Source organism: Lacerta agilis, chromosome 12 (assembly GCF_009819535.1).
Source record: "Lacerta agilis isolate rLacAgi1 chromosome 12, rLacAgi1.pri, whole genome shotgun sequence".
NCBI classification, from domain to species: domain Eukaryota; kingdom Metazoa; phylum Chordata; class Lepidosauria; order Squamata; family Lacertidae; genus Lacerta; species Lacerta agilis.
The window spans coordinates 48,690,905-48,705,295 of record NC_046323.1 but is presented as its reverse complement, the minus strand read 5'-3'; the positions used below and the strand labels follow the sequence as shown (position 1 = coordinate 48,705,295).

General features: G+C 46.0%; 1 protein-coding gene across 1 annotated transcript in view; it reads left to right on the top strand.

Moving 5' to 3' along the window:
- Nucleotides 1–14,391, top strand: part of DLEC1 (DLEC1 cilia and flagella associated protein) — a 45,859-nt gene that overhangs the window by 30,560 nt on the left and 908 nt on the right. The window contains exons 27-38 of the mRNA XM_033165990.1: nucleotides 69–220; nucleotides 736–845; nucleotides 1,665–1,735; nucleotides 4,348–4,535; nucleotides 6,737–6,898; nucleotides 7,942–8,064; nucleotides 9,113–9,207; nucleotides 10,112–10,196; nucleotides 10,727–10,921; nucleotides 12,285–12,446; nucleotides 13,418–13,571; nucleotides 14,045–14,165. Of these exons, the coding sequence (XP_033021881.1) occupies nucleotides 69–220; nucleotides 736–845; nucleotides 1,665–1,735; nucleotides 4,348–4,535; nucleotides 6,737–6,898; nucleotides 7,942–8,064; nucleotides 9,113–9,207; nucleotides 10,112–10,196; nucleotides 10,727–10,921; nucleotides 12,285–12,446; nucleotides 13,418–13,571; nucleotides 14,045–14,165 (1,618 nt within the window). The remainder of the gene's footprint in view (nucleotides 1–68; nucleotides 221–735; nucleotides 846–1,664; nucleotides 1,736–4,347; nucleotides 4,536–6,736; nucleotides 6,899–7,941; nucleotides 8,065–9,112; nucleotides 9,208–10,111; nucleotides 10,197–10,726; nucleotides 10,922–12,284; nucleotides 12,447–13,417; nucleotides 13,572–14,044; nucleotides 14,166–14,391) is intronic.

Sequence of the window (14,391 nt, the reverse complement as noted above, 5' to 3'; positions counted from 1 at the left end):
ATCTGCTCTGGATGGACTGGATGGCCCTTGTGGTCTCTTCCAACTCTGTGATTCTATGATTCTTACAGCCTTCAGAGCTGCCATGCTGTCTCACGGAAAGGGAGCGACTTTCCACATACACCCCTCTGCGGGGATCCTGAAGGCCTTCGAGAAGCTTGTGGTCAATATAACAGCTTATAACAACATGTGGGGGCAGTACCAGGACACCCTCATCTGTAAGGTGCGTGGTCCAAGGGGTTGCAGCTCTGACCTGGAGGTTGGGAAGACCGAAGCTTAACTGAGAGTTCAGCATCATTGAGCAGAGTGCGGCTTGCTTTCGAGTAAGCATGCATAGGAATGTGTGGAAAGTCTGTGCCCCCCCACACTTACTGGAGGATGAGCCCCCACTGCACTAAGGGGAGCTTAACTTCCAAGGAAATGGGTGATGCTGATGGGTGGCATAGTTCGCACCCAAGGAGTTTGGAGCTCAGAATGACGGGTGGGCTTTGTCTGGATGTGGGAAGAGGAGCTGTACACTGAGCCTTGTTCACAAGGTGGTGACAAGCGGCAGACCAGCTGTGCCGCATCTGAAGGTGTGCACATTCCCTTCAGTGCAGTCAGCTTTCTGCAATAAGCAAGTGTTTTCTTGCTTGCAAAAGGAAAGCATGCCTGAGAGTCATTTGTCTCCCAGGACACCTCAGGATTTAGCAGCTGGGTTCCATTTCTTACATGCAAAATATTTCTTTCTCTGTACAGGTGGGGGAATCGGAGCCAATGTTGATCCCCATCCGAATGACTGTGAAAGGCTGCCCAATCTTCTTGCAGATGACAGGACCCAGCCATCCAATGCCAACGCCTGTAATCAGGTATAATAATGATAGTAATATATTACTTACACTTCACCCATCTAACTGGGTTGCCCCAGCCCCTCTAGAAGGCTTCCAACATAATATAAAAACACATCAAACGGTAAAAACTTCCCGATACAGGGCTGCCTTCAGATGTTTTCAGAAAGTTGAGCAGTTGTTTATTTGTTTGACATTTGGTGGAAGGGGATTCCACAGGGTGGGCACCACTACCAAGGCGGCTCTCTGCCTGATAAAAACCTACCTGCTCTTTGCAGGATGGGCAAAATCTTGTCCATATTTGGTCCCTGTTCAGTTTCTCATTTTCTCATTTTCTGCATCTTAAGTGCAGTTCTCCACATTGGTTTGTAAATTTTCAAAAGTATGAAAATTCACCAGCATTCTGTGAATTTTTCCCTAGTATGCACATTTTTCTGTGCCTAGCATACATTTTTTTAATATCGATTTTCCCTAATGTAATGCATTTTTTGTATGTAATTCTCAGTAACATGCATTTTGATGCACACTTTTCCCTAGCGTTTGAATATTGTACACATTACTTGACTGGTGGACCGCACTGCAGAATTTGGAGCAGGGATTATTTTGAAGAACAGCTGCGTTTTCTGTTTGCGTTCTGTTTCCAAAAGTGTGACTTAAGGAGGTTCACCTTTAAAGGGGATTCTCTGTCAGGATTCCCAGGCCCTTCTGACCCAACGGCAGTTCCCAGCTGTCCCGGAGGATTGCAGAGCCTTGTGGCAGAGGCATGCCCCCTTCAACAGAAAGACCCAGAACGTAGACTTAAGTGATGCATACCCAGATGACACCATTTTTCTTTGCCAGGTTTGGGGCCCACATTTCCGGAGGGGATACCGTCTCGCGGTACATCCGGCTCAACAACCCCACTCCCTTTGGTAAGCGAAGACTATGTTTGTCCTTTGTGAGAAGCATTATAGCAAAAGCAGGGGTCCTGTTTCCAACCCAAGAGTTGCATTCAGTTCTGGGCAGCTTCCAGCACTGAGTGGGGCCAGAGGCATAGCAATAAACGTACATTAGTTCCTTTGCAGTGAGAGATTTCACTTTCTTGGGTTCCATGATCACTGCAGATGGTGACAGCAGTCACGAAATTAAAAGATGCCTGCTTCTTGGGAGAAAAGCAATGACAAACCTAGACAGCATCTTAAAAAGCAAAGACATCACCTTGCCGACAAAGGTCCGTATAGTTAAAGCTATGGTTTTCCCAGTAGTAATGTATGGAAGTGAGAGCTGGACCATCAAGAAGGCTGATCGCCGAAGAATTGATGCTTGTGAATTATGGTGCTGGAGGAGACTCTTGAGAGTCCCATGGACTGCAAGAAGATCAAACCTATCCATTCTCAAGGAAATCGGCCCTGAGTGCTCACTAGAAGGACAGATCCTGAAGTTGAGGCTCCAGTACTTGAGGCCACCTCATGAGAAGAGAAGACTCCCTGGAAAAGACCCTGATGTTGGGAAAGATGGAGGGCACAAGAAGAAGGGGACGACAGAGGATGAGATGGCTGGACAGTGTTCTCGAAGCTACTAACATGAGTTTGGCCAAACTGCGAGAGGCAGTGAAGGATAGGCGTGCCTGGCGTGCTCTGGTCCATGGGGTCACGAAGAGTCGGACACGACTGAACGACTGAACAACAACAACAAGTTCCTTTGCACAGCAGGCTGCTTTCTGCTGTGCAAATATTAATGCATCCCTCTCTGTCCATCCATCCATCCAAGGACACTTTTCAGCAAGGCAAAAACATTTGGGTGAGGGAGGGGAGTTCCAGGCGCCAGGCGGACACCCGGAGCAGGTCGTATTTGTTTCATGGGCCTGAGTTTCCCCACTTCTGCATTACAGTGTTTTTGTTTGCTGCGACGATAGCAAAATCCCAGTAGCAACCAGCTCCAGTAGGAAGCTTTTGATCATCTTTCACTGAGCTTTCCTTGCCTTTGTGGGGATCCTGAATGAGCTACAAGAAGAGATCCCAGCAGTTTTGGAATTTCCATGTTAACGGACAGCGGTTTGAGGCTCCATGCTGTCCCATAGGCAGAGGTTTTGTGGTGAGCGTCCCAAGGGCATTTCTGTGGTCTGAGAACTATTCCCTGCTCGCCTGCTTCCAATGTTGTCCTTCCATCCTTGAGGATTAGAAGCCTGCTTAACAACAACAACAACAATAAATCTGAAGAAGTGTGCATGCACACGAAAGCTCATACCAAGAACAAACTCAGTTGGTCTCTAAGGTGCTACTGGAAAGAATTTTCTATTTTGTTTCAACAACAATAAATTTATACCCTGCCCATCTGGCTGGGTTTTCCCAGCCACTCTGGGTGGCTTCCAGCAAAAGAGTAAAAATACATTAAAACAACAGTCATTAAAAACTTCCCTAAACAGGGCTGCCTTCAGATGTCTTCTAAACATCAGATAGTTGTTAATTTCTTTGACATCTGATGGGAGGGTGTTCCACAGGGCGGGCGCCACTACCAATAAGGCTCTCTGCCTGGTTCTCTGTAACTTCGCTTCTCGCAGTGAGGGAACTGCCAGAAGGCCCTTGGCGCTGGACCTCAGTGTCTGGGTTGAACAAAGGGGGGTGGAGACGCTCCTTCAGGTATACTGGGCCGAGGCCATTTGGCTTTGAAGGTCAGCACCAACACTTTGAATTGTGCTTGGAAACGTACTGGGAGCCAATGTAGGTCTTTCAAGACCAGTGTTATGTGGTCTCGGCGGCCGCTCCCAGTCACCAGTCTAGCTGCCACATTCTGGATTAGTTTTCGTTTCCGGGTCACCTTCAAAGGTAGCCCCATGTAAAGCGCATTGCAGTAGTCCAACCGGGAGATAACCAGAGCATGCACCACTCAGGCGAGATGATCTGTGCGCAGGTAGGGTCTCAGCCTGCGTACCAGATGGAGCTGGTAGACAGCTGCCCTGGACACAGAATTGACCTGCACCTCCATGGTCAGCTGTGAGTCCAAAATGACTCCTAGGCTGTGCACCTGGTCCTTCAGGTGCACAGTTGCCCTATTCAGGACCAGGGAGTCCTCCACACCTGCCCGCCCCGTGTCTCCCAAAAACAGTACTTCTGTCTTGTCAGGATTCAGCCTCAATCTGTTAGCCGCCATCCATCCTCCAACCGCCTCCAGGCACTCAAACAGGACCTTCACTGCCTTCACTGGTTCCGATTTAAAAGAAAGGTAGAGCTGGGTATCATCCGCATACTGATGAACACCCAGCCCAAACCCCCTGATGAAAAGGAAAGAAAGCTGAGGTTTTTAGGTCGCTGTGTTCTGCATTGTAGCATTGCACACAGCTTTGACTGAGACATGCTGTTAAGCAGTATGCAAGGTTTCTCGTCTGTGGCGCTTGCCTGGTCACAGTTATTTCAGGCGTGCAAGACATATTCTAATGTTGCCGTTGCAGAAGGATGAACATGCAAATACAAGCTCAACCTTGGTTATAAATCCTTAGCAGCTCTGAGTTTCTTTCTGCATCCCCCACCCCCCTTTCTCAATCCAGACATTCGAATGGACTGGGAAAGTTATAACCAGGATAAAGATGACGACAAGCTGGTGGACCTCTTGGTCTTTTACGGAGCTCCTTTTCCTATTAGAGACCTCGACGGCAATGAGATTGAAGTCCTCTGGGAGACTGAAACCCCCCCAGAGAAAGTGCCTTACGCTGCAGAACCTCTCAAGCAGAACCTGGTAGGGATCTATTGTGCGGTGTTTTCCTTAAAGGCAAGAAGGCACCTTGCATGCAGCTCTTGGATATGAATGTCAAACGAGCAAGAATGCTCTCATGAGTGTTCTTTACAATGTTCTTTACAGCTCTCCTTCCTTCCACTTGCACTATATTTTGGTGGTGTTGCTTTCCAGGCTTGAAACTAGAGCAGGCTTCTCCATCCTAGTGAGCACTAGATGTTTTTGCAATTAGATTATTTGATTTCTATACTGCTTAATATATTAAAAATATATCTAAGTGGTGGACAAAAAACTGAAGCAACAAGAGACAGACTTAAAATATCACAAAAGACACAGCTACATATAAAAATGCTATATTAATACAAAGTTACTAATATATACAATGTGTGACCAGAAAGTTCGTGAATGGTCACAGAAATCAGACAACAAATATTCGAATATACAATTGGCATTGGAAACCCACGAAATGCTCACAATTGTGTACAGAGATTAAGCTGTAACTTGAAAGACAGTGTATGAGTGGTTTAAGTGTTTCCGTGAAGGGCGGCAAATCATTGAAGATGACCCTCGGTCTGGCAGACCACCGACAAGCAGAACGGCAGCAAATGTCGACAGAGTTTGTGAGTTATTGATGCGGGATCGACGTTTGTCCATCCAAATGATGGCGGAAGAATTGCATATTCCACTTGAAATCGTTACTGAGGTTACCGAGTTATCCCACCCTCCATATTCTCCCGATCTGGCCCCACCGGATTTCTTTCTTTTTCCAAAATGGAAATCTGCACTGAAAAGGCACAGGTTTTCCAACATTTCACACATCCAAGCCGCTTTCATGAGGGAACTGAAAGCAGTATGAAGAGAGGACTTCTCCAGAGGTTTCCAACGGTTCTACGAACGTTGTCAACGGTGCGTTGTATCAGAGAGGGCCTACTTTGAAGGCCTGTAAGGCATGTATGTTTGAATATTTCTCAAATGTCCGATTTCTGTGACCACTGAACTTTCCAGTCACACCTTGTATGAATCATTATCAATTCATTTTCCTTCTGACACACGCTCCCTCTCAGCCTCTGGGTTTTCCTTGCCGGTTAGGGCTGAGGGGAATGTTGCAGTTGAAAACATCCGGGGGGAAACCAGGTTGGGAAAGGTCGGACCTAGAGTTTTGCATAGGACTGGGGCTGCACTTCCAGTTGTTGTTTTGCTTTAAACCACGAGCCCAGGTTCAGATATCATGACATCCTGGAGGTGCAGCAAGAACAGCAGATAACGTAGGAGCAAAGGAGACACCATAGTTTGTTTTTAACTGTGGTTTAATGTTCCATGCGGACCAGGCCAACCTGGGTGGAATTGCAGAGAATCAACTTTTTCTCCTGGGATGAAGGCCCATTGTGTGGGTTATGGCTCCACCTGTCGTCCAGGGGCAGAACATGCACCTGAAGGCAGTTGGCATGTCTTGGTCCTCCTCAGCCCCAGCCCATTTCCTACCTTCGTTCGAGGTGGTTCATCTTGGTCTTTGCTTCTGTGTCTCTTGATGAGTTGAGTTTTCCCTCTGAACTTAAGAAGAGCCTGCTGGATCAGGCCAGTGTCCCATCTAGTCCAGCATCCTGTTCTCACAGTGGCCGGTGGGAAACCAGCAAGCAGGATCTGAGCTCAGGAGCAGCTCTTTCCTCCTGTGGCCTCCAGCAACTGGTGTTCAGAAGCATTGCTACCTCCAACTGTGGAGGCAGAGCACAGCCATCTTGACTAGTAGCCATCAATAGCCCTCTCCTCCATGAATAAGTCTAATAAGCCTTCCAAGTTGGTGGGCATCACTGCCCAAGTTCCCTAGTGAAGAAGTCCTTTCTTTTATCTACCCTGAACCTTCATTGGATGTCCTCGTGCTCAAGGGCCTTCTTTCCTACCTAGATTTCCATTCTGTTTAAAAAGTAAAAGGAGAAGAAGAATCCTCTTTTGCCACTCTGGTGGCTACTGGCCTTCTATCGTCACACTTAGAGGCAGCAGTGGCTCCGAATACCAGTTGCTGGAAAGCACAGAAGTGCTTTCTTGTGCTCACGTTCTGCTCCCTGGTTCCCCACTGGGGCATCCGGTTGGCCACTGTGAGAACAGGATGCTGGGCAGCAAGGGCCACTGGCCTGTTCTAGCAAGCTATTCGTATGTAGTTTCCTCCCTCTCTGATCCTTCACAACCCGTATTTTTCATTGCCATAGAATCTGGGTGCAATTTTGGAGGACGACGAAGGAGGAAGCAGCAGCAGCAGCAGCGATGACTCTTGGCAACCAACCGTCCTCAAGAAAATAATCTCGGTGGTCATCCGGCCCCACGAGGGAGTTCCCTCCGACTACCCTTTCTGCATCACTCCCAAGCAAGTGGTATGTTCTAGCTGTCCTCCTGTGACCTTGGAAGCCAAGGGGTGAAAAGATGGGAGGGAGGGAAGGAGGGGAGGCTTTCAACATGAGAAAGGGCTAAACGGGGGGGGGGGGTCCCTTCCCTGTGTTTTCTGAATAGAATAAAGTAGTAGTAGTAGTAGTAGTAGTAGTAGTAAATAATAATAATAATTAATAATAATAACAGTAAGTAATAATAGAGTATGCCACCCATCTGACTGGGATGCCCCAGCCACTCTGGGCAGCCTCCAACAGAATATAAAAACATAACAAAACGTCAAACATTAAAAGCTTCCCAATGCAGGGCTGCCTTCAGATGTCTTCTAAAAGTCAGATAGTTGTTTATTTCCTTGAAATCTGGTGGGAGAACATTCCACAGGGCAGGATTTTTGTTTATTATTATATTATTCAAAACAAGGTGATTGACTGAAGTGGTCGGATTCTGGATTATGATGTACCCAGCAGGTTTAAATAGTTTTTTAACCCGTATTTTAATTAACTGTTTTTTCCTTTTCTTTCACGTTTTATTGTAATTTTATTGCTGTTAGCCACCCTGAGCCCAGTTTTGGCCGGGGAGGGCGGGGTATAAATAAAATTTTATTTATTTATTTAATCATCACAAGTGTGGGGAAAAGTTACTTGTTCTGAATGCTTCTCCATATAAAACACTCCCCATAACAGTCTACTTCATACTACGTGGCGGAGCATTTAAGAATACAGTCCCTCCACCTCCTACAATCTCAGTTCTGCAGGCTCCATATATTTAGAAAACTGGCTCATATCAGGAACAGGACACGAGGTTGACCCTGGCCTAGGCAGCTGTACACTCTGTCTGGGGTTCAAAACACAACCTTTCCTCTTCCCCCCAAAATCAGAATATTTTTGAAGCCTCGCTAGCTTCTCAAGTTGTTTGCCACATGTGGGGGTGCAGGAGGGGACGGCTGTTTCAGAAATACAAACCTCAAGCCCCCCTGGATATGCAGAACCACCTGCCCTCTCAGTGTTCCTAATCAGCTGTTTGTGCCCAGGTGGTCCCTGCAGGTGGTGCTGCTGCCATCCACATTTCCTTCACTCCGCTGATGCTGCCAGAGATCATCAATAAGTTTGAATGCGAAGGTTTTGCCCTTGGCTTCATGAGCCTGGATAGCAGGGTATGGATAAGAGAAGACCGCCTTTCCTTTCCTTTCCCTCCTTATCCTATCCATCCCATCCAATCCCATCTGACTTCTCTCTTTTCCAGCTTTGTTGTGTTCCTTAGGCTTTGTCCAGCACCCTGCTCTCACTGCCCCACCCAAACTAACACCCACTTGCCACCACCATTCGTCATCCTACCCAGTCCTCCCCAAACAGAGAGAAGGTGTGCTGAGGAATGGTGCTGTTTTTCAGGGCAGCCTATGAGCATAAGCCAGATTCATTCCCTGAGTCTTCTCCAGTGGGTGGCCCAACCAGATACGCAGGTTAGGCAGCTGCTCATGGTGACACAGCCCCATCACCTCTTCTTATCAGGCCAGAAGCCTCACATGAATCCAGTTTCTTGCATCGCTGCTCCATGGCCAGCTCTTTGCACAAACTGAGATGGAACAAAATATAAAATTCTTTCCAGTAGCACCTTAGAGACCAACTGAGTTTGTTCTTGGTATGAGCTTTCGTGTGCATGCACACTTCTTCTAGCTTCTTGGAGAGAGTGTGGCATAGTTTTTTTTGCATATTCAGTAGGATAAGTGGATTGTAGAGGGTTCTTAATTCTAAGACCCTTGGGTATAATGTCCAGGTTCTTGCATTTACTTAGAAAGAAGATGTCTGAAGAAGTGTGCATGCACACGAAAGCTCATACCAAGAACAAACTCAGTTGGTCTCTAAGGTGCTACTGGAAAGAATTTTCTATTTTGTTTCGACTATGGCAGACCAACACGGCTACCCACCTGTAACTGAAACTGAGATGGGTAACCTAGGATCCCTGGCAACCTTGCAGTGCAAACAAAGCCATTTTCTTCCATCTTGGGAAGCCACGCCTCGCCATCCAAAGTGCTCTGGTCGTGGCAGGTCCTGCCTGTCCCCTGCGCCCAAGAACGGCCGTAGCAAAATCAAGCTGCAACCCGAATTAAGCCCAGCCCCATCCCATCACTCGGAGGAGGCTCAGTGTGGCTCTAAGTACCCACAACGGACCACCGTTGATACGCTTTTATTCCCCTCCACCAGATGGTTCAGAACGTCCCTGGGAAAGTGACTCGTGGAGATGGCTACGCCATCATGCCTCTGCGGATTGACCTGCAAGCGTTTGTCAAGCCTGCTTTGTAAGTGCCAGACCTGAAGCGATGGGGTGGCTTTTGGGACACAGTGAGTGGCGGGTGCTCACAGCTGCACAAGCAGATGTTGGGTGGTGAAGGGCACCTCCTGGAACGGCCAGTATGCCTCACAACTGGGGAGGAATTCTCTTGTCACCATTTTGGAATTAATGCTACCGCCCAAACCCAAATGAGTTGGAAGAGTCCGGAAAAGAGTGCTCGCTTGGGTTCCTTCAGGGACTGGAAACCTGGTTTCGTGCTTCCATTTCCTGAAAGAGAATGGCGTTCGCTCACCTTGAACCTTGGGAATCTAGAGGTGATGGACCAGAGGGAACTTGAGCAGAGCCCAAAGCTTTCCCAAAATGGAGGTGGGGTTCATTCTGCTAGGCAAATACCTTTTAAAAAAACAAACAATAAAATCTCAATCTTATTTTGTCCTTTGCTACTTTACACAGCTTTGAGCTTTACTGCTTTATTCATTTTATAGTTGCTTTAGCTAAAGGAGAAATGAACTGCATTTCATTCATAAACAGCTCTGCTGCTATTATTATTAAAAGGTGGCTACAGTTAGAAGGGCAGGGATGATGGGAGTTGTAGTCCAGGGGGGGGCAGACTGGAGAGTCTCCTTCAACCCCAGGTCAGAGATTCCTCAGCTCTGACTTTAAAACCTCAAGTAGAAGATACACAAAAGTTGGCTCTTTCCTCCTTTTATGGGCCACAATGACTGAGACAGCTGTGCGTGGGGTTGCAGCCTAGTGCAAAGTTTGTGGACTTGTTCATAATTCCGCTTTAAGAGCTTGTTGAAAGTAATCCATAGCCAAGCTCGGTGGGCATACTCTACACTGAATGTGCCATTAGTGGGTTACGCTCCTGCTTAGACAAGACTGAATGTCCTTTTGTTTTCTTCCTGCAGGCTAACTGCTGAGATGGATCATGAGAGCGGATTGGTGTTTCACGCTCTGGCCAGTGCCCTTATCCCAGAAGAGCCCCTCATGGGCGTAAGTAGTCCCGATTCCATTCCTACTTTTGAGATCCTCGAAGAGTTATGTCTTTCCTCACAGAACAAGGCTCTGAAAGTGCACCATAAAACAGTCACACTCAGAATCCAGTGCGGGGATGCACTGTAAGGGAAATGCAGTCACCTGGGGATGTGAAGCGGGTTTGATTTTGATAATTTGTTTCTCAACACTTCCTCGCAAGTCACTTAGCAACAGGCAACATTAAGCACTGCCGTGCAACAAGAAAAATTGCTTTTGGGCTGTTTTTGCCCTTTGAAATTATTTATTTCCCAGCACTGCAGATATATGCAGCCGTGTGTGAGTTGAATGCACGTACGTGGGGAATCACCTGTGTAAAATATAATTAATTAATTAATTAATCCACCGCCCTATACCCAGGGGTCTCAGGGCGGTTCACAGAATAAAATCATTTTTTTAAAAACACCCAATAGCCCAACCTTACAAAAAACATTTTAAAAGGGCATAGAATGAATGCCCTTTTATGTATATGCTCTCTCTCAATCCTTTAGGTACTGACACAGTCAGCCACAACCCTCAACCTGAAGCTCACCAACAACACAGAGACTCCTCTGTCCTTCAAGCTGGTTTTGACGACGCCCTTCTCCGTGTCTGGCGTAGACCCCAGGAAGAACCTGAAGATGCCCCCCAGTGACAGTGAAGACGGGGGGCAGCACATTTTACTCTATCCTCTGGAAAATATGCTGGTAGGTTCATCTTCAAGCCTTAACCGGCAGCTTACAGGCACCGTGGATTGGATGCGGACTAAGCTTAAAGCCCCACTGCTTTCACTTAAACTTAAGCCCCACTGCTTTCACTGGTACCGAAGTTCTAGTAGAAAGAAATAAAGTGACACAGACCAGGGGAGGAGACCAGGGCTTCGGATTAGAAGCATAAGCTATTTTGCAAGGAGGTTTTACCATTTAAACTACTAGCTTGAAGTAGGAACCCCGTCAAGGAAAAGGAGAGAACCATCCAGTGTCTATTTAAGTCATTATTTTTACTTAATACTATTTTTATTAGTTAAAACAATTGTATAGATAAAAACAGTTTAAAACAGAGGCAGCACAGGCATAGAATCGGTTCAAATCCAAGATCCCGACTGGGACAAAGTCTTCAGAAGGTGTGTTGAAAGAGGAACGTCTTTAGCAGGCATCAGAAAGGCAACAGAGAAGGCGCGTGTCTGATACGCAGTGGCAGGGAGTGTTAAAAGATAAATGCCACCACACTGAAGCACCCTCTTTCTCATTTTTTTGCATTAAAATTTTTAAATTGCATTTAGTCCCTTCAGTTCAAACTCAGTATAGTCATTATGAGAACTGGTGTTGCAGGTCCAAAGAGGGCCTCTTTTTTAAAAGTAGGAACCTGTTTGCACTGATAGATGAGCATCCATGTGGTAATTGAACAAGCCATTCCCCTATGCAGAATGACTGGCTTGGCTTCTTCTGTTGTCTTCTATTTGATGAAGAGTTCTGTGTAATTCAAGAGCCTGCTCATCTGTTCACCGAGAGAAGTTGGTCCAGTAAAAGATAACGACATTGTGTTTTAATGGACTGCAATACCTCATATTCCATATGAACCTACCCGGACCCTGTGATCATCCTCTGAGGCCCTTATTCATGTACTCTGAGAGGTCCAGAGGGCAGCAACACAGAATGGGGCCTTCTCTGCAGTGGCTCCCCATCTCTGGAATGCTCTCCCCTGGGAGGTTTGCCTGGCACCTTCATTATACACCTTTAGGCGCCAGGCAAGAACGTTCCTCTTTAACCAGGCCTTTGGTTGATTGACATCCAATGCCCTTTTTAAATGTTTTTTTGGGGGGGGTTATTGGGTTCTTCGTTTTTATTTTGATTATGTATTTTGTTTTTATATTGTGATTTCAATCTGTGAAGCACCCTGAGATCTGCAGGTATAGGTCAGTATACAAATTTTAATAATAATAATAATAATAATAATAATAATAATAATAATAATAATAATAATAATAATTAAATAAATGTATGTACAGCACATCTTTTTTCCTGCAAACATAGTTCTGTCATTAACACATTTGGCCTGGCTTACATGTAGGTAAAGGTGTCATTCCACACATCCCTTGAGTTACTAACCTACCAACATCTCCCAGAAGACCAGTTCCTGCCTGGGCTTCAAGTGCTACAGCTTGAAAACGGAGACAAAATACTAGAGTTTAAGCAAAATCTCGTCATTGAATACAGTAACAAAGCAACCCAGGTATGCAGATTGATGTCAGTGAGCTAAAAGTCCAGAAAAAAGACCCCAAGGGCTTCAAAATGGTATATGGGAGCTACCCCATTCAGCAGCAGGAAGCTGTATTTACTGCATCGGGGCTCCCCACTTACACACATTTTGCTTATGGGCCCAGGGGGTTAACCCCTATGTAAGTCGGGAGTCGCCTGTACTTTAAAATAAATCAATATATTCCTATACTTGCATTGATATATTGCCTCTAACTGCTTAAGCCCACTTTACCACATATTGTTTCAACCCTCTTTCTTATTTTAAAGTTATTACCCCCAGACCAGTTACTAGTCTTCTGAAGCTTATTGGTTTTTAGGTACAAGTTTGATCTTTAAGAGGGGTGGCTGCCTTGCCGTACCCACTTCTTTTTTTGGCCGGAAATACGGACTGCCAAACCGAATTGCGTGCAAGAGCAACAAGGTCTCCCCGATTGCAGCAGTGTCTGGCTGTGCGTAGAGCCGATTGGCTGAGACGTGGCAGAGTTAGGAAGCTGTTGCCCAGAGAAGCGGTCTTAAGATTTCCGCTCTTAACCTGCAGCAGAAACAAAACCCCAGAAAACACTGGCTCCTGTGTGGAGGTCCCTCTGAATGTACTTTATGGTTAGGTTGGATCCTGGTTAACCACTGGCGCTGGCAGAAATGCTTACCCAGCTTGGGAGAGTTATATTTAGAGAGAGAAGGGAGTGTGTGACAACTCACCCTCAGAATTTTAGCTGTTATTTTTTAAGCATCCATTTAAGCATCCTCAGAGAGATCTGGTGTCCACACCTAGAAGCTGCACTAGAAATGCTCTGGGATGCTTGCACCAGGCTAGCTGCACACCTTATGTATATGGGCAATTAGCATAGATCAGCTCTGGCCTATCATCTTCCCAGTCTGCTTTGCCTTGTCAATACAGAATTCCTCCTTTATCAAAGGCACTTGCCCTGTTTTATACCTTTGCAGGCATTGCCCATGGCTGCATACCTCACTGTCCCAGTACTTGGGCTCTCTTGTGACACGATTGATTTTGAAATCTGCCTTGTTAATCAAACGAGATCCGAAGCTGTCCTTGTGATGAATACAAGCGGATGCAGGAGCTACTGGACAGCTTTGCTAGGTAAGAGAAATCGGGAGGTTGACCTCTCCCACTCTGTTAAGAACATAGCTGTCAACTTTTCCCTTTTTCTTGCGAGGAATCCTATTCGGAGTAAGGGAATTTCCCTTTTAAAAAAAGGAAGTTGCCAGCTATGGTTAAGGCGGCTCCTATGCTTGGAAGCATGTCCATTTATTTAATTTAGAAGATTTGCAGATCTCCTTTCTGCAAAAAAAAAAGTGGGCGCCCATTGTGTTAGTGGTGCATTAGAATGATAATGAAGGACACACATTTGCAAACTGCAGTGTATTTTTGAAACAATTTTGGATAAATTAGAGTAATGAATTCAGTAGACTGGAAGCCAGGACAACTGTTAACAACTTTATCAGTAGCCATTTTATTCAACTGGTAAAGGTGCGAGTAGAAGTTACTGAGGTTTTCTTTTCATCAAGAATTTCAATACTGTATACCTTTCGCTCTCTCACTTCCTCTTACAGATAAAAATGAGCGGCACAAAGAACCTGAAGTGTTTTCCATCTCCCCAAATAATGGTGTTCTTGAAGCACATCAAAGTAGCGTGCCTACCAAAACACTTCTGGTGGTTCGCTTCACCCCAAGGTAGGACATGAAGCGAGTTAACTTTAGTTAGCATTGCTTTTGTAGGGTTACCACTAAAGCTGCCAACCTGTTGGAAAAATTAGGGGCGCTTTATGAAACCATGTTTCCTCGTATTTTGGCTGCAGTGACTGCATTCCCAAGCACTTCCTCTGACAACTTCTGCAGTTCACGCTGACAGTGGGGAGGTAGCTGGAGCAGAACTGTTTTCCATACAAAAGGGTAACCT